General features: G+C 35.3%; 5 protein-coding genes across 10 annotated transcripts; 3 read left to right on the forward strand and 2 right to left on the reverse strand.

Annotated features, from left to right (window-relative positions):
- The first annotated feature begins 1,232 nt into the window (after positions 1–1,232).
- On the forward strand, positions 1,233–4,599 carry LOC106318408 (telomere repeat-binding protein 1). 5 transcript variants are annotated; one of them, XM_013756369.1, is made up of 10 exons: positions 1,233–1,324; positions 1,827–2,015; positions 2,109–2,733; positions 2,812–2,940; positions 3,027–3,089; positions 3,174–3,253; positions 3,347–3,537; positions 3,625–3,930; positions 4,020–4,083; positions 4,177–4,599. In XM_013756369.1, the coding sequence occupies exons 2-10, from the start codon at positions 1,941–1,943 to the stop codon at positions 4,345–4,347; spliced, it is 1,704 nt and encodes a 567-aa protein (XP_013611823.1). In that variant the 5' UTR covers positions 1,233–1,324; positions 1,827–1,940; the 3' UTR covers positions 4,348–4,599. The 5 variants fall into 5 exon arrangements, with proteins under 5 accessions (XP_013611823.1, XP_013611825.1, XP_013611824.1 ...); XM_013756371.1 differs by having other exon boundaries at positions 1,323–1,451; XM_013756370.1 differs by lacking the exon at positions 1,233–1,324 and adding an exon at positions 1,332–1,408.
- Positions 4,600–4,692: 93 nt separating this feature from the next.
- Positions 4,693–6,375, forward strand: LOC106318409 (thymidylate kinase). Of its 2 annotated transcripts, none has more exons than XM_013756375.1 (4): positions 4,693–4,998; positions 5,198–5,521; positions 5,599–5,875; positions 5,963–6,375. In XM_013756375.1, exons 1-4 carry the CDS (start codon positions 4,973–4,975, stop codon positions 6,077–6,079), a joined length of 744 nt encoding a protein of 247 aa, XP_013611829.1. In that variant the 5' UTR covers positions 4,693–4,972; the 3' UTR covers positions 6,080–6,375. The 2 variants fall into 2 exon arrangements, with proteins under 2 accessions (XP_013611829.1, XP_013611828.1); XM_013756374.1 differs by having other exon boundaries at positions 4,698–4,998; positions 5,192–5,521; positions 5,963–6,264.
- Positions 6,376–12,810: 6,435 nt separating this feature from the next.
- LOC106318405 (scarecrow-like protein 11) lies at positions 12,811–14,973 on the forward strand. The gene has a single exon (XM_013756366.1). The coding sequence runs from the start codon at positions 12,997–12,999 to the stop codon at positions 14,800–14,802; it is 1,806 nt and encodes a 601-aa protein (XP_013611820.1). The 5' UTR covers positions 12,811–12,996; the 3' UTR covers positions 14,803–14,973.
- A 29-nt stretch (positions 14,974–15,002) lies between these two features.
- On the reverse strand, positions 15,003–16,418 carry LOC106318406. The gene is made up of 5 exons (XM_013756367.1): positions 16,323–16,418; positions 15,890–15,999; positions 15,732–15,813; positions 15,542–15,630; positions 15,003–15,330 (listed from the first exon to the last, which is right to left on the reverse strand). Exons 1-5 carry the CDS (start codon positions 16,362–16,364, stop codon positions 15,135–15,137), a joined length of 519 nt encoding a protein of 172 aa, XP_013611821.1. The 5' UTR covers positions 16,365–16,418; the 3' UTR covers positions 15,003–15,134.
- Positions 16,419–19,140: 2,722 nt separating this feature from the next.
- LOC106316152 (uncharacterized protein C24B11.05) lies at positions 19,141–21,520 on the reverse strand. Its single transcript, XM_013754025.1, is given in 9 exon segments — positions 19,141–19,469; positions 19,570–19,635; positions 19,717–19,998; positions 20,102–20,189; positions 20,484–20,521; positions 20,626–20,723; positions 20,822–20,887; positions 21,010–21,094; positions 21,397–21,520. Coding segments are annotated over 8 exon segments (852 nt in total). The 5' UTR covers positions 21,071–21,094; positions 21,397–21,520; the 3' UTR covers positions 19,141–19,316.
- Between the last annotated feature and the right edge of the window lie 962 nt (positions 21,521–22,482).

Genomic DNA, 22,482 nt, shown 5'->3' on the forward strand with positions numbered 1-22,482 from the left:
GCCGACCAATAAATAATAAACAGGATATAAGGCGGCTCGGCCGACCAATAAATAAATTAAATTACTAGTAAATAATATAGGCGGTATTCCGGCCATTATAACATGATATAAATAATAGTAGAGGCGGTATACCGACCATTATAACAGGGTATAAATGATACAAATAAATTTTACCGAATCGCAGAGTGATCGTGTTGATAACGTATTATAAAAGGAACTGGAATTTTATTATATCGCGGGAATTTAAATAAGGGCAAAATTTTATACCCGTATGAGAAGATAATACTGATAACAAGAGATGATGTGTTATTAGAAAGAGAAGGAATGGTGTGTTTACAATGATCGAAACGATCGTTTATATAGAAGAGAAATTCACTGTGCAAATAGTGAAGCGGACCCCACATCTTTTTATATTTTCAACGAAAACTGCTTTTTCTGACTTTCATAACATTTAAGTTATTTTCTAAACTTGTAAAAAATCTATTATAAAAAGTTAGTATAAAGTTCAAGCTTTAATTACATTTTTCCAATTAAAACCTCAGATTTCTTCAGGATATAAAAATGGAATTCAACTAATTTTAATAAATTGTTGAAGAAAGTGCAAGTTAATAATTGCATATTCTTTTATCAAAAATTAACTGTTTTAATACATCTGAGTTAATGGTTTGACATGTATACATCTCATTGGCGGAGACCAGGACTCATGTGACTGTACACCCATCGCCACGTGGTGAGATCTGGAGGGGGGGGGGGATTACAAGCATGTCGAGCGTGGCGGGGGAACCTTGGTCTTCGAGTGAATGAGCCAGCCGGTTTAAAAACAACGCGTAATACCGGTTAGGCCGGTGAAAAAGTCAGAGTATATAGGGGTCTTAAAAAAAGGGTTTAAGCCAAAAAAACGTGGTCGTCTTTGTTTTCTTAAGGGTTTTTGGTTTTAGGCGTTTCATATAGAGAGAGAGAGAGAGATTGAGTTTGCTTGTGGTGTGAGAAGATCGCCATCGTGTGGGTAGCGTTTCAGACAAGTAAAAAAAAAGATAAAAAAAAAAAAAAAAAAAAAGAGTTTCCGTAGCACAAGGAAGGCCACATGCATCATTTAGCTACCAAGCAGAGTCCCAAAGAAAGAGGACGTCTTGAGTTTGAATAGTTTCTAACTTCCTGTCGACATAACATCCAAAGTACACAACAATGACAGATCAAATTCTCTAGTCAATGCTTTGTCTCTGTGGTAAAAAAAAAAAAAAAAAAAAAAAAAAAAAAAAAAAAAAGAGTTTCCGTCACTTTCTCGGGAAAACGCATGTGTTAAGAAGACGAAGGGGGTTTTGGTGTGAGTCCCTCCTTCCTTTGCGTTTCTCTCTTTTTCCTTTTCCGATCTCGCAATTGCCGGGTTTTTTTCGCCGGAATATTCACCGTATTTTCTTTTCTCCTAAAAATTCAAGATTAGGGTTCTAAAGGCGAGATTTTTAGAGTTTTCCGTTGTTTTCTCTCCCTTGAATCTGTCGTTTTCTTGGGAAATTTCTTGAAATTCATTTCTTTTTGTTTTCAAGGAAATTTTCAGGGTTAATTTTCCTGGAAAATTCGTGGATCTGTGAACCCGATCCGAGATTTAGAACACGTGATCTGTTAACCCTTTTGATCCTGAGATCCAAGTTCTTTATCGAACATTTTGTTAGGGTTTTCCTGATGGTTTCGGATCTTGTGAATTGATTAGGGTTTTAGAGTGGTTTAAGCTATTTTCACGGTTTTGACCCAAAACTTTCAGACAAAAACCCCCTTTTGTTTTGTATTTTTATAACCTCTAAGACTCCATGGCTCTTTTTTATCTACAGGTCGTGAATCACTCTACAGGATATTCGTTGGTTGGTGTGTTAAGTCATTAAAGCACCAGCTTCTTTCGTTCGTGTGGTAGCAGTTACATAACTCTGTGTTATGCATTCAGAGAAATGGTGTCGCATAAGTGTGTAGAAGAATTCTCTTTACAGTTCCCTGCCAATGCTCGAGCCCCCAGATCAGCTAGGGTACTAATAATAGCCTTTTACCATTCGCTTCTTTTGCTTTGTTTTTGTTTTTGATTTGCAAGGTGTTTGACTTCCTTTTCATTTTGTGGCCAGAAGAGGCGCAGCTTCAAGAAGGAGGAGATAACTGAAAATGACAAAACGTGTGCTATTGATCTATTGGCCACCGTAGCTGAAAACTTGCTGTCTGAGAGCGGAAGCTCTCACATGTCTATTGACAAACCGGTTGAAGACCATTGTCTCGTTAAAGAGGAGTTCCCTGTGGAAGATAAACCCTTAAAGCCTGCAACTTTACCCGAGTTTAATCCTTATCAGGGATCTTCAATGAGCCCGTGCGGTTTCAGTTCTGTGATCAATGGCAAAGTGGAGATCGAGGCTGAGGGTTTTAGCCACTCTGGTGGTATTGATTCTTGTCAAGCCGGTCAGGATTTAAAACCGGGTATAGACGGCGGTGCGGCAGTTCTGGATGAGAGACCTAATGGTGTGGGTAGTTTAGGTGGTAGTAGTAGTAGGACCAAAGTGCCTTCAATGGGGGCTGGTGCTTCTCTTGGCGCTTTGGATGATGTACATATGTTTAGTAGAGATGATGATGAAAACTTTTCTGGGTATATATGCCCTCGTGTTACCAAAAAGTCACCTAGGTCTGTGCCGCGCGTTGGAGACAGAAGAATCAGGAAGATATTGGCCTCTAGGCACTGGAAGGGAGGTTCTAGACATTCAGGTACTAACCTACCTAAGGTTTCTTGTCTGTTTTTCAAATCTTAATTACATTTGAAACTTGCATTTGGTGGTGTTGCAGAAGCAAAATCATGGAGGAACTATTACTTGCACCATCAGAGGAGCTATCCTATCAAGAAAAGGAAGTACTTTGACCACATCTCTGACTCAGTGTCTGATGATTATCGTCTGCGCTCTAAGATGCAAAGAGGTAAAAGATACTTTTCTTTTGTTCTAATCCCTCATCTTGTAGCTTTTATTTTGGTTGTAGTGAGATTCTGTAATTTACTTTTGCAGGCAGCAGAGCTGTTTCTACTATGAAAGGTCCAGGTGCATCCTTTGTGTCAAGCGACTCTCATGGTAACAAAAGAATCTCTACTTGCTTATGAAAATGAAGAAGCTTATGTTAGAATGTATTTTGCTTCTTTTTTTTTTTTATTTCAGTGAGACTGCGGATCAAGTCATTCAGGGTGCCAGAGCTTTTCGTAGAGATTCCAGAAACCGCTACTGTTGGCTCCTTGAAGGTAACATCATTACCAAGCTCTTTGGTCTCTCCTTCTTTTCATTTCTGTTGTAACTTACTTCTAATGTTCTGATGCTCCTTTTGTTTTATCTAGAGAATGGTGATGGAAGCAGTGAGCACTCTGTTGAGTGATGGACACCGAGTTGGTCTGATGGTTCAAGGGAAGAAAGTCAGAGACGATAACAAAACGCTTCATCAGACTGGGATCTCTCAGGATAACACCCACTTGGACTCTCTTGATTTCAGCCTTGAACCTAGCTCAGAAGCTCCTCATCTCTTATCTAGGTTCACACTTCTCTATTCACAACTTACATCTTTCAAAAACTCAAAACAAAGTTTTGCGACTTAAAGTTCTTGTTTTGTTTTTTTCAGTAACCCGTCGGGACATGTCTGCGAGGAACTACCCATGTGCCATGCTTCTGACATGTTGTTCAAAACTGAGCCTGATTTAGCACTGTTCCAATCTGGCTCGTTTGACAAGGAAACCGCAGCAGATGATTCAAAAGCTCTGGTTCATGCTGCGCTCACCGAACTGTCTCCTCCTCAACCGCCTCGTCATAAATCTAATAAGCAGCAGCAGCAGCAGCATCAGACTGCACAGCGAAGAATGCGTCGACCTTTCTCTGTTACTGAAGTAGAAGCACTTGTTCAAGCAGTTGAGAAGCTCGGTACTGGCAGGTAAAAAAAACAGATCATGCATATATATCATTGTTATATTTGTGGCTGTGAAGTAGAGAAATGATATTAGTTTGGGTTAAACTATGCAGGTGGAGAGATGTTAAGCATAGTGCTTTCGAAGATGCAGACCACCGCACTTACGTTGATCTCAAGGTTTGTCACTTTGTTTTAATTCTAAACCGTACCATACATTGCTGAACCTCAAATCCGAATCTGAGTCCAAGAGTGTTTGGTTTTAATGTGCAGGACAAGTGGAAAACGCTGGTCCATACGGCTAAGATATCGCCACAGCAGAGGAGAGGAGAGCCAGTGCCGCAGGAACTTCTAAACAGGGTCTTGAACGCTCACGGCTACTGGTCACAGCAACACATGGAGACACTGGCTCTGCCTAAACCAGAGTCTGTGTTGCTTCTCTAATCAAATATCCGCTCTCTCCCCCCATTGTGTATTGTTGTAAGATTCTGACGACATAGATGCACAAATTTAGTCTTTGACTTGTTCCTTTGCTTTCTCTTTTTCTTTTTAACTTTTCTCAATGTAAAGTTTTAATTGGAATAAGGTTGATGTTCCTTGACCAATTTAGGGCTTTAGAGGATATTTTTTTCCTTTTGTACATGGTTTGTTGACATTCTCAGTCTTTTATTTCTCTCTTTAAGACTATTTTTCACTCTCATATTATTCTCTGTTCAAACGAGTGGTCATCATAGGTTTGCACAAGAATGTAACAATACTTTTAAGTAAATCTTTCAATAATTAGGCCAGGCTGGATTAAGAAATGTAAATAATCGGTGGTTCGGTGAGCGAGTTGAGAATCCGGTTCAGGTTTAAGCAGAAAACCAATGTCCTATATGAACCGGAAATCATATTTCAACGGCCGGTTATTGAGTCAAGACTAAAACCCTCTGAGCCGCTTGAAGGGTTCTCTCTTGGACTCTGCCAAAAACCTAAGCTTCTCTAACTCTCCGAATCTTTTTTACCGATCTTCTTCTCCAGCAGCTATAATCCGGCGACGTTTCACACCACCTGGACAAACCTCCTGTTGATGTTTCGGACAAGTATTGGTTCCAGGTGAGTCCATTCCCACGAAAAGGCATTTTCTTTCTTAATTGTTATCATATGAATAATGTCTCTATTTCGATTCCAATTTCTGATGGAAGTTTTAGGGTTTAGGGTATCTTACTAGGTTATAATAGAATGTGAAGGGGCATGAAACGGATCTGCTCGTTTCCAAAGTGTTCCAACTTTATATGTTTTTTAATAGTTTCAGAGCCTTAGCATTGCCACCAAGATCCTTCAACTATCTCTCGCGTTCATCAATTCGAATGGAGAATCTTACCTTTTCTTCCGAAGCCGGTGCGAAGCCAAGAGGTGCATTGATAGTCGTAGAAGGACTTGACCGCAGCGGAAAGTCAACGCAATGCGCTAAGCTACGCTCTTTCTTGGAGAGTTCAGGGCATCCGACCGAGCTCTGGAGGTTTCCCGACAGAGAGACAAGCGTCGGTCATATGATATCCGCGTATCTATCTAATAAGTCGCAGTTGGATGATCGCACCATCCATCTCCTTTTCAGCGCCAATCGTTGGGAGAAAAGGTTCTTTATCTTCTTCTTCCTCTCTGTTTTTAGCTAATCTAATTGTTTCCCTTATTAATGTCCTGAACGTTTTGCAGGTCGTTGATGGAGGAGAAGCTGAAGACAGGAACTACGCTTATCGTTGATCGTTATTCCTACTCTGGCGTGGCTTTCTCATCAGCTAAAGGTCTTGGGATCGAGTGGTGCAAGGCGCCGGAAGTTGGATTGCTGGCTCCGGATTCTGTGCTTTACCTTGACATCTCACCTGAGAGAGCTGCGGAGAGAGGTGGATATGGAGATGAGAGGTACGAGCGTGTTGATTTTCAGAGGAAAGTTTCTGAGTTTTATCAAACTCTGCGTGATTCTTCATGGAAGGTGAATGGATTAATAAGACACTCTTTTTTTTTCGTTGTTAACTTACTCCTTGGGGTTAGATTCTAAACCTTGAAAATGGTAATGCAGATTATCGATGCAGGTGAAACTATGGAGGAAGTAGAGAAGAAGATTCAACAAGTGGTGTTGGATAAAGTTAAAGAGTGTGCTCAAGGAAAGTCTCTTTCTCTCCTCTGGTCATCTTAGATGATTTTTAACCAATCCACTCTTGTAGAATGTTTGTGTCATGGCGATTATACCAAACTTGTGATTTTGAAAACTTACACGTATTTTGCATAATTTGTTTACGTTGAGAAGTGCTGATTGGTGAATACTCTTTTAAGTGTAACTATGGTGTCCACTTACAGGAAGAACATACCAATTAATGTTCACTAGAGAGAATGACAACTTAATGATAGTGAATCAGTGATTATTAAGTTATGTTCCATCTCAAAACTATACTGTCTTATTGAAAATATCCAATCTTATTTACCACCCTTTTATTCGTAAGAAATATTATGATTGATCCCAAGTGATAACAATGGTGTTAACTGTTGAGCTTATGATCCCTATCAAAAAGTATTAGAAATTTAGAACTATACAAGAACTCTCAAGAGGACACGAGTTTTCTGGGTAGTCATCACTACCTCTGCATTGGTTCATTTGATCCTAGCAACAACAAGAAGCTCAAGTACCTACGCCTTTGAAACCAGCCCACGATCACAGATTCAAGTTTGGATGAATGTGTCCTGAGCATGCAAGCACTTGGAGTTAAAGAGTATCATGATGTACTTACTATTTGGGCCGTGCAAGCCCATAAACATGCTCATATATTCTTTGTTATTGTCAATCATGACATCTTTTTAATCAATTATTTTCTTGTGAAATTATTTTGCGACGTTAAAGAAAGGACAATCATTAAAAAACGATACTGCATCAGCACCGTTTACCTAAACCCAAGTTGAAGAATAATCCAGTAATTAACAATAGTATCATTAGATTATATCATTAATGATGATGTCTGCAAATAAAAGCAACATACAATGTGAGACGAAGTCAATCACGCGCTCTCGGTCGTGACTTCCCTAATAAGCTTAGTCTCAAAGTTGTGATTGGTTGTGTCAATCACACGCGTGTGGGTTTTTCGCTTGAGAGGTAATGCCTGTGAGATCAGCATTTTGATTACTACAAGGCTATTCTTTCTTCATGGTCAACTCAATCGAATGTTTTACATTAAACAGAAAATATGTGTTCATACTTCATGGCAAATAGAAGATCGAGAACGTCAAAAACTTCTTTTCTTTTCAAAATGCTAAAAGCATTTCCGAAAAAAAATCTCTATTATAGACTTTGCAAAATTCCATATTTGAAGTTTCAAGGTATTTTTTTTTCAAAAACAAAATTTCAAATATAACTTTAAAATTATTTGTAATTTACACTATAGTCTTTATTTATATTTGTCATAATTAATATACATCCATAATACTTTTATAAATAACTAGCACATAAATAAAAATATTATAGTTACATTAATTAATAAAATTTTACACTTAAATATAAAATTATAAATAGAAATACATAATTAACTATTAAACTACAAGCAAAATACCACATTATTACATAAATTTATTTTTTTAATTCTCCATTTTCGGTTACACAAAATTTGTTTGGACAATGTTTTAGAAGTTTTCGAAAAAATTTACTAGACTATTAGTATTATTGTAATATTTAAATTTTTGTAATAATTATGTCTTCATGCATCTTGCAAAAAAAAATATTAAGTTTCCTTTATAATATTCTTGTTGTCTAATTCTATTTTTAAAATATTATAATTTTTTTTTTTTAACTTTGTGTGTAAAATTTAAATTTATAAAATAAATTTGAAATATTTAAAATGTACAAGAATTTTAAAGATTAAAACGATGAATGGGAAAATATTTAAAAATCATAAATGCGATGTTAATTAATTATAAAACCAAGACACAAATAAAAAGATGACACTTCAAATTTAGAGTTTTGAGTAGTGAAACTTCATCACTTCTTAAAATTCTAAACTTGAAGTTTTGAAATTCCTTTTTGGAGAGTAAAAAACTCTATATTCGAAGTTATAGAGTTTTTTTTTGGAAATGCGATTTAAGTGTTAACTTTTTTTTTTGCGTAAGAATTTTTAGATAGTTGCCAAAAAAAAGTTAATGATTTTTACACAACTAATTTATGTTTTACTTCTTTATCGAATTAAATTTAAGATGATGGTTTTTTTTTTTTTTTGTAACACAAGATGATGGAAATTACAGCTTGAAACTTAAAACAAACTAGATCTCGACCCACGCAACCGCGCAGGTTTTTGTTTTCATTTATTTTATATATAAATATTTTGTTTTCAATTCTAAATTGGTATATATTATAATATATATGTGTCTATCAATTTTTAAAACATAATAAGTTTACCGTATATGTTTTTCATTGAATTGATTGTTTCAAATTTTCACATGTATTTGTATCTTCTTCTATATATATATATATTATCGGATTATTATTTCATTTTAAAATTGTAACTATATATATAAAGATTAGTAAAATATTATTTTATTGTCATATTCAAAAATATTGTAACATTTCACAAATTTAGAAACTTTTTCAAAAATTAAACTTTTCGCTTCATAGATTTATATTATCGAATAAATAATTAAACATTTAGTTTATGTTTAATTTTTAAAATAAACTATATAGTTTAAAATTTGTTTTCATTGGTTTAAGGTAGTAAAGATTAATCATTGTTAGATAATATGATTTTTGTTATTTAAAAAAATCTTCATAATTTTAAAATTTAACGTCGAAAAAATATTTAAATAATTAACATAAGGAGACATAGTATTATAACATTAAATTATATATATTTAATTTATACTATCTATAAATCCAATAGATCATCTATTGTTCCAATAGATCATCTATTGTCTAAATCTAATTATTGATAGTCCAATGAAAATTTTTGGTAGACCCAAAATTTAAATGATAAGATTAGAGATTAAATGTAACATGATTTTATAGGAATAGGTCTATTAGGTCTATTTTAAAAAAAAAAATCTCACACGAATCAAGGTTGTGATTTCTGTTTTAATATATAGTTTTTACAGCTTGAATGGCAACATACATAGCCGGGGTGTTGAATGTCTCAAACATGATTTGAGTCATCTTCTCACGGTTCGCCTTGAGATTGAGTGGAGCTTCGGTTAAGAGAACCGGATGTTCTTCAGAGGCAACACATAGCTCGTTATAGAAAGTGTGATGCCAAATCTTCTCCATGTCATCCTAGTTGTTAACAATTCCATGTTCAGTTGGGTATTTGAGAGTCAAAATACCACGTTTTGACTGAGCCTCGTCACCAACATAGGCATCTTTTTGTCCCGTCACAGCTTAAAACTACAGTTTGAATCGAATCATAACTTCATATGACCTTCAGATGTGCCAATGTCACCATATCATAATTAGGAAGGGGGTTTAATCAGATAAAACCAAATCAGTTAAAACTTAAAATGAAAATAATCGGAATAGAGAAATAGAAAGAGTGATTTTAGATTATTTTAGATTTAGTAATATTACATCATTTAAACAAATATTACTTTTAAGAGACCGTAGAATCCGAATATACAGAATATAAACCGGTTAATTCAGTATATAAACCGGTCAATTTGAATAAACTGATGATTTAAAATATAGTTATATAGGTTATATGTAAACTATATAATATAATCAATAATATTTGCCGACAAAAAAAAAAGCCAACAAAAAAAATCAATAATATTTATTTCCTCGGTTCCATTTTACTTAATGTTTAAGATCTTTTGGTTGCAAAATAAATGATATTCTTATTATCCTAGATAAAGTCAGTGTTACTTGAGATTATAATCAATTATATAATATTATATTTTTATTGATTGAATTATGATGTTAAAATCAAAATAAATGGTATTCTCTCTATTTCAAAATATAAATAGTTTAGCTAAAAGCACCAATGCTAAAAAAATGTTATTTACTTATTTCAAAGTACCATTTAATATATAAACTTAACCAATTATGAAAAGCTTACATAATTTTGTTGGTAAGACAATATTTAACGAATACAAAAATTGCATTAAAATGTTAAAGCACTTATATATTTGAAACAAAAAATACTTCTAAATATATTTACAATTATGAAATAGAGAGAATGGAAATTTTATCTTCTTAATCTTTGTGCATTCTTAAACATCAAATAAAATTGAACAAAGGGAATATATTATTTGAGAATTCGGCAAAAAAAACCCTCAACTTTGCACGAATTGCCAAAAGAAACATAAACTTTTGGGCTGACTAAAAAAACACCAAACTTTCATTGACTTTAGAATTAATTAACAATGTTTTAGCTGACTTGCCAATTTAGCACGCCGTCAACAAATTTAACAGAAATATTTAACGTCGTTTATTGTTGGCGTTAAGTGAAACGACGTCGTTTTCAAATGATGTAAAACGATATAAAACGACGTCGTTTTACAAATTAAAAATATCTAGACCCCTGGATTCGAACCCACGTTGGTTGGTCAAATGACAAGGTATTTTACCACTGGGCTACTGGCACTTTCAATGTACTTACTAACATGTTTACTTTTATTTGGTACATATTAAATATAAAAAATTCTCTAAAAACTTAATAAGATCTTTAAAATTTCAAAAAAATTAAAAAAATAAAGAAGATTTTTATAAAATTAATTTAGAAATTAAAATTTAAAATAAAATTTTCTTTTTCTTTTTAAAAAATAAAAACTCTTCCAAACTTTTCTAAAAACATAAAAGATCTTTAAAATTCCAAAAAATTGAAAAAATGAAGAATTTTTTTATAAAATTAATTTGAAATTAAAATAGAAAATAAAATTTTATTTTTTCTTTTCAATTCGTGAAAAGTTCGTGTTTTTTTGAAAAGAAAAAATAAAATTTTATTTTCTATTTTAATTTCAAATTAATTTTATAAAAAAATTCTTCATTTTTTCAATTTTTTGGAATTTTAAAGATCTTTTATGTTTTTAGAAAAGTTTGGAAGAGTTTTTATTTTTTAAAAAGAAAAAGAAAATTTTATTTTAAATTTTAATTTCTAAATTAATTTTTAGAGATTTTTTTATATTTAATATGTACCAAATAAAAGTAAACATGTTAGGAAATACATTGAAAGTGCCAGTAGCCCAGTGGTAAAATACCTTGCCATTTGACCAACCAACCTGGGTTCAAATCCAGAGGTCTATATATTTTTAATTTCAAATCATGTAAAACGACGTTGTTTTACATCATTTGAAAACGACGTCGTTTCACTTAACGCCAACAATAAACGACGTCAAATATTTCTGTTAAATTTGTTGACGGCGTGCTAAATTGGCAAGTCAGCGAAAACATTGTTAATTAATTCTAAAGTCAATGAAAATTTGGTGTTTTTTTGGTCAGCCCAAAAGTTTATGTTTCTTTTGGCAATTCGTGCAAAGTTGAGGTTTTTTTTGCCGAACTCTCTATATTATTTATATTATTAATATAATTTTATATTTAAAATATAATTTTAATTTATTGTTTTATTTTAAGTTAAAAGTTGGGAGATAAGTTGAATCTGGACAAAGACGTCACAATCATCTTTAATACTTTCTCTTTCCCTCTACCTTTTCTTTCCCATGAATAACTGTATACAGAAAACTATGTGCCAGTTGATCCAAAAAACAAAAGAAACTATGTGCCAATTAGATTATTAATCATTTTCTATAGTTTAAAACAAATTAAGTCTATATATATGTCAGGGTTCAGGACCGTATTAAGGAACCTAATCGCATCGTCTTTTGAATTTTGACTGTTCAAAGAATACAGACAGGGTCAAAGATATGAATGGATTTTGTAAATGATTAAGTAATAATGTCAGGGTTGGTATCCACGATCGCTTCACCAAAAATATTTGTCCAATTCCTTGGACATCAAGATTTATCGTTATGGTTTCTATATAATACTTCATTCCTTCTTAAAAAATTCATGTTTTAAAATTTTCACACTTTTTAATAAAATATATTAAAACTTAGCTATCAATACATAGTTTTTTGTAGTTTTACATTTCCTATATTTTTAAACCATAAAATTTTTAAAAATGCAATTAATGTTTTTGAACTTCACATTTTTTATTATTAGTTGACAAAAATGACATTGAAAATATAAAATATGTATATTTTTGAAACAACAGTTTTTTCTATAGCATAAATTTTTTAGGAATGGAGGGAGCAGGATGCCAAGAATATACTATTAGTATATTATTATAAAAAGAATTATGGAAGGCACCAAAGTTCAGTTAATTGCCAAGCACTAACCGATGTTCTTTGTTCTAACACCATCTAGCGTTTACCGCTTATACGATTTGCCTAGGATTCGAAGTGCCAATTAGTTTTAAACTTTTCCCATTCTATCTTTGCTATATATACACATATTTAAACTTAAAGTAAATATACACTTTAAACAAAACAAAATAAGAGCGTCTAAGCTAGCTAGACATATGCTAAAGTACCCAAAAATGGCTGAGTTTTGATTGCCAACTTTTTATTTTATTTTATGCATTTGGTTAAAGTTAAGGATTTAAAACATCATAGGAAACAAGAATCTATAGAGAAGAATTTGTAGTTCTTAGAAACTACGTGAAATTTGATGAGTTTGTTTATGAGTATTTAATTTATTAAAAGGTTTGAACAAAAAATTAATTATTAAAAGGTAATTTGACTTTGATTTGTGACCAAGCGAAGCAAAGTGGAAGTAATCAGAGAAAAAGATACCAAACAAAAAACTACAAAATCTCTAGTTAAGTAGTGGCAGATAGATCCGACACAAATTAAACTAACCATTTGTGTTTTGGTAATAACTTGATCCACCTTTTGTGGCGGCTGGTGTTTCCTCGAAAGTTCCATTTTTTCCCCCTGTAAAATGTGTTAAAACGAAAAAAAAAAACATAACCCCTCAAATATAAAGACAAAGCTCTCTCAAGTCAAGCTCTCAACTGTGTTCACAAGAACTTTCGCACCGCTTTCTTCTCTTCGCTGAAAAGTCCTTTCAAACTCTCTTTATCCTCCGTGTCCATGGACGCTCTCCTTCAAGTTTCTGTAGATGGTTTCAGATTCGACGGATCTGGATCCGGATCTTGCTGCAAACCTAGAAACAACCTCGAGACTCAGAACCAGTCTTCCCCACCGACAGATTCTCCACCGTCGATATGTCAGGACAACGCTCCCGTTCTCAAGTACATTAACGACATGCTGATGGACGAAGAAGACTTCGTGGAAGACAATTTAGCCTTAGAAGCCGCCGAGAGATCCTTCCACGAGCTACTCCACCAACCACCACCTTCCGAGTCTTCTGACCAGAACTTAACTTCCTCCGGCGACCAAGACTGCAGCTTCCCCAGCACAACAACAACAACAACAGATTCAGCAGGGTCGCTTGTTTCCAACGGAGAGTCTCAGAGAAAGTACCGCCACCGAAACGACGAAGAAGACGATCTCGAGAACGGGAGGAGAAACAAACAGCCAGCGATCTTTGTATCAGAGATGGAAGAGCTAGCAGCGAAGTTCGAGCACGTGTTGTTGGTATGCAAATCAAATCAAGAAGACTCTTCATCATCAACAACAACAACAACAAAGAAACAGAATCCTCCTCCACCGAACAAAGCAGCAGGACGAGCAAAAGGTTCCAAGGCCATTAAATCCAACGCCGTTGATCTCCGTAGTCTCTTGACTCAATGCGCGCAAGCCGTAGCGAGCTTTGACCATCGCCGCGCTACGGAGAAGCTCAAGGAGATAAGATCAAACTCCTCTAACAGCGGAGACGGGATACAAAGACTAGCCTTCTACTTCGCGGAAGCCTTAGAAGCGCGCATCACAGGCATCATCTCGCCGCCGCTTTGCACCGCGTTTCCTTCGAGCACGACGTCTATGGTCGACATCTTGAAGGCTTACAAGCTCTTCGTCCACGTTTGTCCCATCTACGTAGCCGACTACTTCGCTGCAAACAAGTCGATCTACGAGCTCGCCTTGAACTCGACCAAGCTTCACATCATCGACTTTGGAGTTCTCTACGGCTTCCAATGGCCTTGTCTGTTACTAGCACTGTCCAAAAGACCTGGTGGACCTCCAAAGCTACGCGTGACAGGAATCGAGCTGCCCCAGTCCGGTTTCCGACCTTCGGACAGGGTCGAGGAGACTGGTCGGAGGTTGAAAAGGTTCTGCGATATGTTTAATGTTCCGTTCGAGTTCAACTTCATAGCCAAGAAATGGGAAAGCATCACTCTCGACGAGATAACCATCATCCCAGGAGAGACAACCGTCGTCAACTGCATCCACCGGTTACAATACACTCCTGATGAGACTGTCTCACTGGACTCACCGAGAGACACGGTCCTGAAGCTCTTCAGAGACATCAACCCCGACCTCTTCGTGTTCGCGGAGATCAACGGGACGTACAACTCTCCCTTCTTCATGACGAGGTTCAAAGAAGCGCTCTTCCACTTCTCCTCCCTCTTCGACATGTTCGACACCACCATACAGGCCGAGGACGAGTACAAGAACAGGGCTCTCCTGGAGAGGGAGCTGCTTGTGAGGGACGCCATGAGCGTGATCTCCAGCGAAGGAGCTGAGAGGTTCGCGAGGCCTGAGACGTACAAGCAGTGGCGCGTTAGGCTACTGAGAGCGGGGTTTAGGCCTGCGATGATAAGCAGAGAGATCTTGAAGGGAGCTAAGGAGATTGTGAGGAAACGTTACCATAAAGACTTTTTGATTGATGGTGATGGTAACTGGATGCTTCAGGGGTGGAAAGGGAGAGTCATCTATGCTTTTTCTTGCTGGAGACCTGCGGAGAAGTTAACAAGAGACGATCATATAATCATTTGAAAAGTTTTTACTTCTTCTGCTGGTCTATTGCTTCATTATTTTGTTTGCCACAATGGTTTTGTAGAATCTGTTTGTTGCTCATGAATGGAATGCATATCTCATCTTCCTGCAAGTACATGTATATATATAGTAATCATGGATTTGAAAAGAAAAAAAATTTGTTTCATCATAGACCTGGTGGAGCTAACACAAACATACAGTATTCAAGTAGAAAGTTCAAAACTTTGGGCTATAATCTATCAAACGTGTTGCTACAACACGTGAATGATGTTACTGACAGCGCAATGAATGATCAACTATAGCACATTTGAACTAGGATGATTGAAGTTAAGCTAGTGTTTGGTTTGAGGTTTTGGTTGCCAGCTCTTGGGTTTCTTGAAACCGTTGCCTTTTTTGTTGCTCGGTGATGGTTTGTCACTGCTCCTAGGGGACTTGCTTGGATGTTTTTGTTCCTCAGAGACTCCCTCCTGAGACTGTTTCCTTTTCAAGTCGCCATTTGTTTCCTGGCTTGTCTCAACCTTGGGTTCACTGAAAGAGGATGGCTACTTAGAATTTAAAATTGTAAGAAGACAAACAAAAAACAGAAATAAAAAAAAAAAACAACTATAGGTGACATAATCCATAGCTATCAATAATAATTTAATTTGTATCAGAACAACATTATATTATCGAATGCAAGCTCTCTAGGGAAATTAATTGTTGAGAATCAAAAAGGAATATAAAAGCAAAGGGTACAGACCTAAAAGACATCCTTCCTCCATTACCGCTAGAGCCTGTGGGAGAAGCATCTGTTTTTCCACCGGTTATCGACTCTTCTTCATTCAGTTTCTAAGGAAAGAAGAGTTTAAATATTACAGAAAACCAAAAAGAGTAGAACATGAACCGTAAACTAATAACTACCCTAGGCTCTAAGCACAGCAGAGACAAACCTCGATAGAGGGGTTGAAAGACTGAAATGACAAGCGTCCTAACAACGCTCTTGGCTGAGGATCCCAGTCTGTTATGACCACACTGCATCGAAAATCAAATCACATTAGATGAAGACAAAACATTAACATCAAGCAAGAAGAGAATAAATAAACGGTACCACTTCTTTGAAACAGAACCGGGGGAAGGAGTAAAATTCGCATTATCATCATCATCATCATCAATCTTCTTCTTCTTCTTCTCCTCTTTTAAAGCAGACCTTTGCATAAACTATAAGTCAAAGAGAATCATTCATGTATTCGTTCATAAACTAACTTAATGTAATAATGGGTATGAAGAAAAAACTCGTAGATTGACAAATCAACTAAGATCTCCATGATTGATAATGCAACTTCTTGAGTAAAAATTGAAACTTTAGTCCCAAATCAAAGCTACCACTGGTTGCTAAGTTCTAATCTTTAAGATTTTAGATGCAAAACAAAACAGGTGATTCGTCCGACAATCAAACTAAAAGCTAATTCAAGCTCGAATTCACCTAAATAATAACCAATCCCATTCTAATCATATATAATTATTTCACTTCAAACACATACCTTAAGATTTCTCAGAGTGCTACTGATCTCTCTCTTCGCCATTGTAGCTTCTCTCAGATGACAGGTTCTTTCACCCAACACGAGATTTCCGGTAACGGAGAGGTATGAAACACGAGATTTAGGTTTGGTTTCCGAAATAAATTGACTACGCTTCCCGGTTTGCGATTCAAACCGTACCTAATTGGAAAATGATTATCAAACCGAACTTTTATTGGTTTAGCTTTGGGTCATTGAAACTAAACCCGAATCTAATCTGAATGCTTAGACTAGGCTAGCTTAGACCAAGATTATGGCTCTTAAGTAGGTTTCTAAAGTAAATAACCCATTTAATTAAATCAAAACAAAATAAAAAGAGGATTACCAATCCTTAACTTAGGATTTTGGAGACCGTTTTTTAAGTGGGTTTTTCAACCACGTGTCAGCATACAAAGTTTTTTAGTTTTTTTTTTCTTTCCTTTTTTTTGTCTCGGTTTCTCGTCCTCTCCATCCAAAAGGCGATCGAAACGACAAAAGACTACAACTCTCGGCGTCTCCTCACGGCGTCTTCTGCACCGCGTCTTCTCCGTCAGAAGACCGATCGAAACCGACCACGTCGTTGTCCTCACGGCGTCTCCTCCGGATTGGAGATTCTCTCAGATGTGTGGTGAACGTAGCGCTGGTGAAGAAGTTCATGAAATCACGAGATCTTACTGAAGTCACAACATTTTGTATATGTCAGAAGTCAAGAGAATTCACTTATGTTTGTATGTATGTGTCACGAGTTTTGTAGAAAAAAGTTTGTATGTGTCACAAGTTTTGTATATACAAGTCACATGATTTTTATGCAAGTCACAAGATGGTTTTGGTTCTTCTCTCTTGCTCTATAAAGTTTTGGTTCACCAAACATTGTATTCACAAAGTCTTTTTCTCTCCTCCTCATCAACAAGTTCTATTCTCTCCTTCCATTCTTCTCATCATCACATACTTATCATCACATACAAACAAAGTTCCCTTATCATATGATCAAAACACTTTCTTACAAATTATTTGATCAAAAATATCCGCAAAACACTTTCTACTTTGTGATCAAATTATATGGAATCTTCTTCTCATAACACATTTGAGGGAGTAGATGATGAAAATTTTGATCAATATTTTGATTAACATTTTGATCAAACATTCGAGAATTTTTTCATTGATTATGGTGATCAAGAAGAAGAAATGAAAAGAAGGAAAAAACGAGTTCATATCGAAAGAAATCGTGAAGAAGGCAATGTACGTTTATGGAATGATTATTTCAGTGAAACTCCAACATATCCTGAAAATCTATTATGACGACGATTTAGAATGAACAAGCCACTGTTCATGCATATTGTTGATCGACTCTCCAATGAAGTTGAATTCTTTCGACAAAAGAAAGATGCTCTCGGAAGGCTTAGTCTCTCTCCACTTCAGAAGTGTACATCAGCCATTCGTGTCTTGGCATATGGTACTGCGGCTGATGCTGTTGACGAACACCTTCGACTCGGTTCAACTACTACTCGGTCATGTGTGGAACATTTTGTGGAAGGAATAATATATTTATTCGGCGATGAGTACCTAAGAAGACCAACACCGGCTGATCTTCAACGTCTACTTGATATTGGTGAGTATCATGGATTTTTCGGGATGATAGGAAGCATCAATTATATGCATTGAGAGTGGAAGAATTGCCCACCGGTTGGAAAGGTCAATATTCACGTGGTTCGGCAAAACCCACAATCGTTTTAGAGGCGGTTGCTTCGTATGATCTATGGATATGACATGCATTTTTTGGACCTCCAGGTATCTTAAATGATATCAATGTTCTTGATCGCTCACCTGTTTTTGATGACATAATAAAAGGTCAAGCTCCGCAAGTCACTTTGTCTGTCAATGGAAGAGAGTATCATTTGGCTTACTATCTCACCGACAGTATTATCTGAAATGGGCAACTTTTATCCAATCTATTCCAATACCACAAGGGCCGAAAGCGGTTTTATTTACTCAACATCAAGAAGCTGTCCGAAAAGATGTCGAGCATGCTTTTGGAGTCTTGCAAGCTCGCTTATCTATTGTTAAAAATCCATCACTTTTTTGGGATAAAGTCAAAATTGGGAAGATTATGAGAGCATGTATCATACTCCATAATATGATAGTAGAAGACGAACGAGATGGATATACTCACTTTGATGTTTCAGAGTTCCAAGAAAGAGAAGACAACGGAAATTCACATGTGGATCTCACGTATTCTATAGATATCCCTACAAATATCGCCAATATGATGGGTGTTTAAACTAGAATTCGTGATAAACAAAAGCATCAACAACTGAAAACTGATTTGGTTGAACATATATGGCGTAAATTTGGACGTGATGAAGACAACAACTGAGATCGGATGTTTCTTTCAAATTATTCTTGTTTATTTTATTAATCTTTGTTTTTATATCTTTATTTTAAAATCTATGTTTAAAATGTTATCTTTTAATATGTTTTATTTAATAAATAAATTTTATCTTTAAAAAAAGTTTTTTTTTTAAGAAACCCCTAATTAAGAAACTTTCATTGGAGCAAGAAAATTAGGTGACTTTTAACTAAAGTCTTTAGCTAAAATTAAATACTAAAATAGTCATTAAGAAACTTAATGGGTTTCTACGATTAATCATGCTCTCAGTCGCTTAGTATGATTTTGGGTATTGTTGTTCTTGCAGCCTCTACGCATGGTCAAAATGAGAAAAAAAAATGCAAGTGAATGATAAAAAATCATAAAAATTATGTACTTATTAGCTTTTGTAAAAGAGATTAAAAGATGTATGCACTCATTTTTAATATATTATTAATTAAATAAACTCAACTTGTTTCGTTACATTCCCTGTTTCTCTCAATAAAAAAAGCTTTAGATTACACTTCTTATTTTCTCCTCCAAGAGCGAGTAGTGATAAAGTAGTATTCGTGCTATGTCTTTTGTGTTACTTATGAGCTTTGAAATTGTTTGGTTTAAGCAATGGTTTCAATGGCGACCTTTTGCCTGGATCTAATCTCCTCGGCTTTGTCGTCAACTGCTTCCCATAGTTCAGGAAGAGCTTCACGTATGTTGTGAATATGCTCCAATGCTATATCTACTCCTTCATCTTTCTGTGAAGTCCCAACCTAATTAATACATAAAAAGATAAAGCAATCAAAGATGAGATTTGAGATTGATAAGTTGTGTTAAACACATTTTTCAAGTCTCTCTGCCTCTTTTACTTACCCATACGGTGTGGAGACCCACACGTTTCCCGGTTTGTATGTTACGGATGCTGTCATCGAAGAACAACTGAATGTACCACCAAGGAAGCTTTAGTGATTAGGTTAAAAGAACAAGAGAGAGATAGAGATCTGATTGTGTTTTTCTTACTGTCTTATGAGGATTGATGTTGGTCATCTTGAAAACATGTTCAAATGCTACTTCAAATGGTTTGCCTATAACCGGAGTCTTTGGGAGTTAGATGGCCGGGTCAGGGTTTGCAATGTAACTGCAAATGTCGAAGATTGCTCTGGTTCCAGTAGCAGCAACAGGAGATTCAGTTTTGGTGTTTGGGTTCAGAGTCTCGAAAGATATGATCGTCTCAAAGCAGCCTTCTAGACCTAGCCTGGCTATAATCATGGCTGCGTGGGCCTTGTCTGCATTCGTGAAAACCTGTGGGCAGAAATAATTAAGGAAAAAAAAAAAGGAAGAGCAGAGAATATGGTGACTGAAAAGAAAACTAAAGAGCTTAGTATCAAGGAAGTTAAATACATACAACTTTCCGAAAAGGCAAGCTAAGAATAATGTTCCTTAAAATAGGGTCAGGCTTCAGTGTTGTGTATGGCAATCTCCCATGAACAAAACTGCAAAAAAAAAAAAAAAAGAAGAAAAAGAAAAGAAGGAATCTCAAGTTCTAAACAACTTTTTTTTTGTGATTAACCAGGAAGTGATCTGGGCTTTAGGGCCGAATTAATTCCCCTAGATCGGGTGCGGCTTTTAGCGAAACCCAATGACACGGGCCTTAAACCTACCCTTCCAGCGGCAATCGAACTAGCGGCGCAATGGAACCTAATCTGGCTAAACAACTTACGCTTTATAAGAAACAATAAGCAAAAAAAAAGAAAGAATGATGGTTAAGTTGCTAAGTTTTAGAGTACCGATGGAAATCGTCGTAATCAAAGTCATAACCCACAGCCTGCAAAAAGAAAACGAAAAGAAACACACACAATAGGCATGTGCATTGACAACAAAACAAAATACAAAAAAACAAATATTAAACAACGGGGGTGAAAAAGAAACCTTGAGACCAGCCATAGTTGTTCCATAGATTTTGTAAAGCTCAAGGCACAGTTCTTGAACTTTATCTTCTTCAATACCAAGTTTCTGAATCATATACTCTACAATAGCAACAATAAAGACAGGTTCATTTATAACATGAACAACCAGAACTGGAAGGGTAAAGAGTATCATCATCTATGTGATGGGACATTTATACCTTGAATGTTGTTTGTAACTAGCGCAGAGAGACCAGAACTGAAAGGGTAAAGAGTATCATCTATGTCTGTTTCATCAAAATCCAAAATGAGTATAATTAGATTTTTTTTTTTGAACGTGAAATTACTCCTCAAATCATCAAATCAAAATGTGAACTTTGTACATGGAAGTATTCACAATTATCCTTACCAAACAAAAGACAATCATATTTCGGTTCAAACATTTGCTGAAAGTTTTCCTCGTACGCCATTTTCTATTACAAGTTGACAGACACCTGAAAAAATTTAAACAAACTGAATCTCAATCTCTCTAGCACAAATTCCACACAAAAAAAGAATCGAAACTATGAAATCCCCATTAAGTAATCACCGACAGCATACGCATCTCTAGTGATCAACTCAAACCATAACTCGAAATACACGAATCGAAAAATCAAAATCATGACTACAAAATGCTATAAAATGTAACCAGTGACTAAAGGAATCAGTCCATCCAGATAGAAACAGATTAGATTGTCCGACTATAAACAGTAGAGACAATGAAAACAAATGAAGCCAAACAAATGGAGAAGGTTACCTTTTTTCTGATCAATGAAACAATTCCAAGAGGAGGAGAAAAAGATATAGAAGAAATGAAGGAGGAAAAGACTTTTATTAGTTAAAAATAGAAAGATGAAATGTTAGCCAAACGTCTTAATTTCTCATGACCACATCCATAGGTTTTCGTTAAATCTGGAGGGAGAGCTTTCACTCACGTCCACATCTACGATTTTTTTTTTTTTTTTTTTTTTTTTCAACACGTGGTACTTGGCTCTTTCGTTAACTTTGCAAAGCGAATCACCGGCCGCTACGCTGTTATTTTTAAGAGCCGACAAACAACACTTTTTCAAATTATAACGTGCGCCTTAAGCTAATGATTCCTCCGTAAATTCAGTTCGGGTTTACAGAATTTTTACCTTTTTCGACGTGATGTACAAGTACTGTCTTAGTGGACCGGATACTATAATCAGAAATCGGCCACATGACCAAGCTTGTTTCCCTTCTCTATCAATTAGGTTCATATTAGAGTAGAATAGTCAGTTTCCTTCAACCACCATGTGATCAATATTGGTTTTATTTTGATAAGCCGGGAACCTCTATAACGATTTAATTCGATTTAAAACTTGGGATCCTCGCTAATTTCTACATCGCATTGGTAAAACAACGTTATCTTCTGTTTAAGCTTTTTGGGCTATTTCCCACGAGAAGTATCATATCGCATCAGTTCTCTACCTAACTATGACCTAGTGCTAAATCTCTCCAAATTAAAAGATGTAAACTTATTTTTCCAAGAATGGAAAGTTTCAGACTTATTTCTCCTTAAACTGATGTTTTGAGACTTAATTATCCATATATATCCAATAGTTTTGACCGGTTTATTTTTACCAAACCATTTTAAATCGACTAAACCAAATAAAATACAGTTTTATTTAAAAGTGAAAATGATTGTATCGAGAATGTATGTTTATTTTTTACAAACATACCGAAAAATGTAAAAAGAAAGAAAAACCAGATCAAGAATCAAATCTAAAACTTTATCCCATCAAAATCAAAAACTCACAAAAGAACAAAGAAAATTTAAGAGAATTGTGGAAAAATGAAAACTTTCGAAACGATACAGTAA

The sequence above is a fragment of the Brassica oleracea genome, chromosome C9 (genome assembly GCF_000695525.1).
Source record: "Brassica oleracea var. oleracea cultivar TO1000 chromosome C9, BOL, whole genome shotgun sequence".
Lineage (NCBI taxonomy): Eukaryota > Viridiplantae > Streptophyta > Magnoliopsida > Brassicales > Brassicaceae > Brassica > Brassica oleracea.

Coding starts and splice junctions, on each gene's coding strand:
- LOC106318408 (XM_013756369.1), top strand. CDS start 1,941: ATGGTGTCGCATAAGTGTGTAGAAGAATTCTCTTTACAGTTCCCTGCC. Junction 2,734..2,811: donor GGGAGGTTCTAGACATTCAG/GTACTAACCTAC, acceptor GTGGTGTTGCAG/AAGCAAAATCATGGAGGAAC. Junction 4,084..4,176: donor GCACTTACGTTGATCTCAAG/GTTTGTCACTTT, acceptor TTTAATGTGCAG/GACAAGTGGAAAACGCTGGT.
- LOC106318409 (XM_013756374.1), top strand. CDS start 4,973: ATGTTTCGGACAAGTATTGGTTCCAG. Junction 5,522..5,598: donor GCCAATCGTTGGGAGAAAAG/GTTCTTTATCTT, acceptor AACGTTTTGCAG/GTCGTTGATGGAGGAGAAGC. Junction 5,876..5,962: donor TGCGTGATTCTTCATGGAAG/GTGAATGGATTA, acceptor ATGGTAATGCAG/ATTATCGATGCAGGTGAAAC.
- LOC106318405 (XM_013756366.1), top strand. CDS start 12,997: ATGGACGCTCTCCTTCAAGTTTCTGTAGATGGTTTCAGATTCGACGGA.
- LOC106318406 (XM_013756367.1), bottom strand. CDS start 16,364: ATGGCGAAGAGAGAGATCAGTAGCACTCTGAGAAATCTTAAG. Junction 16,000..16,322: donor GCACTCTGAGAAATCTTAAG/GTATGTGTTTGA, acceptor TTTGACTTATAG/TTTATGCAAAGGTCTGCTTT. Junction 15,631..15,731: donor CTTTCAACCCCTCTATCGAG/GTTTGTCTCTGC, acceptor TTCTTTCCTTAG/AAACTGAATGAAGAAGAGTC.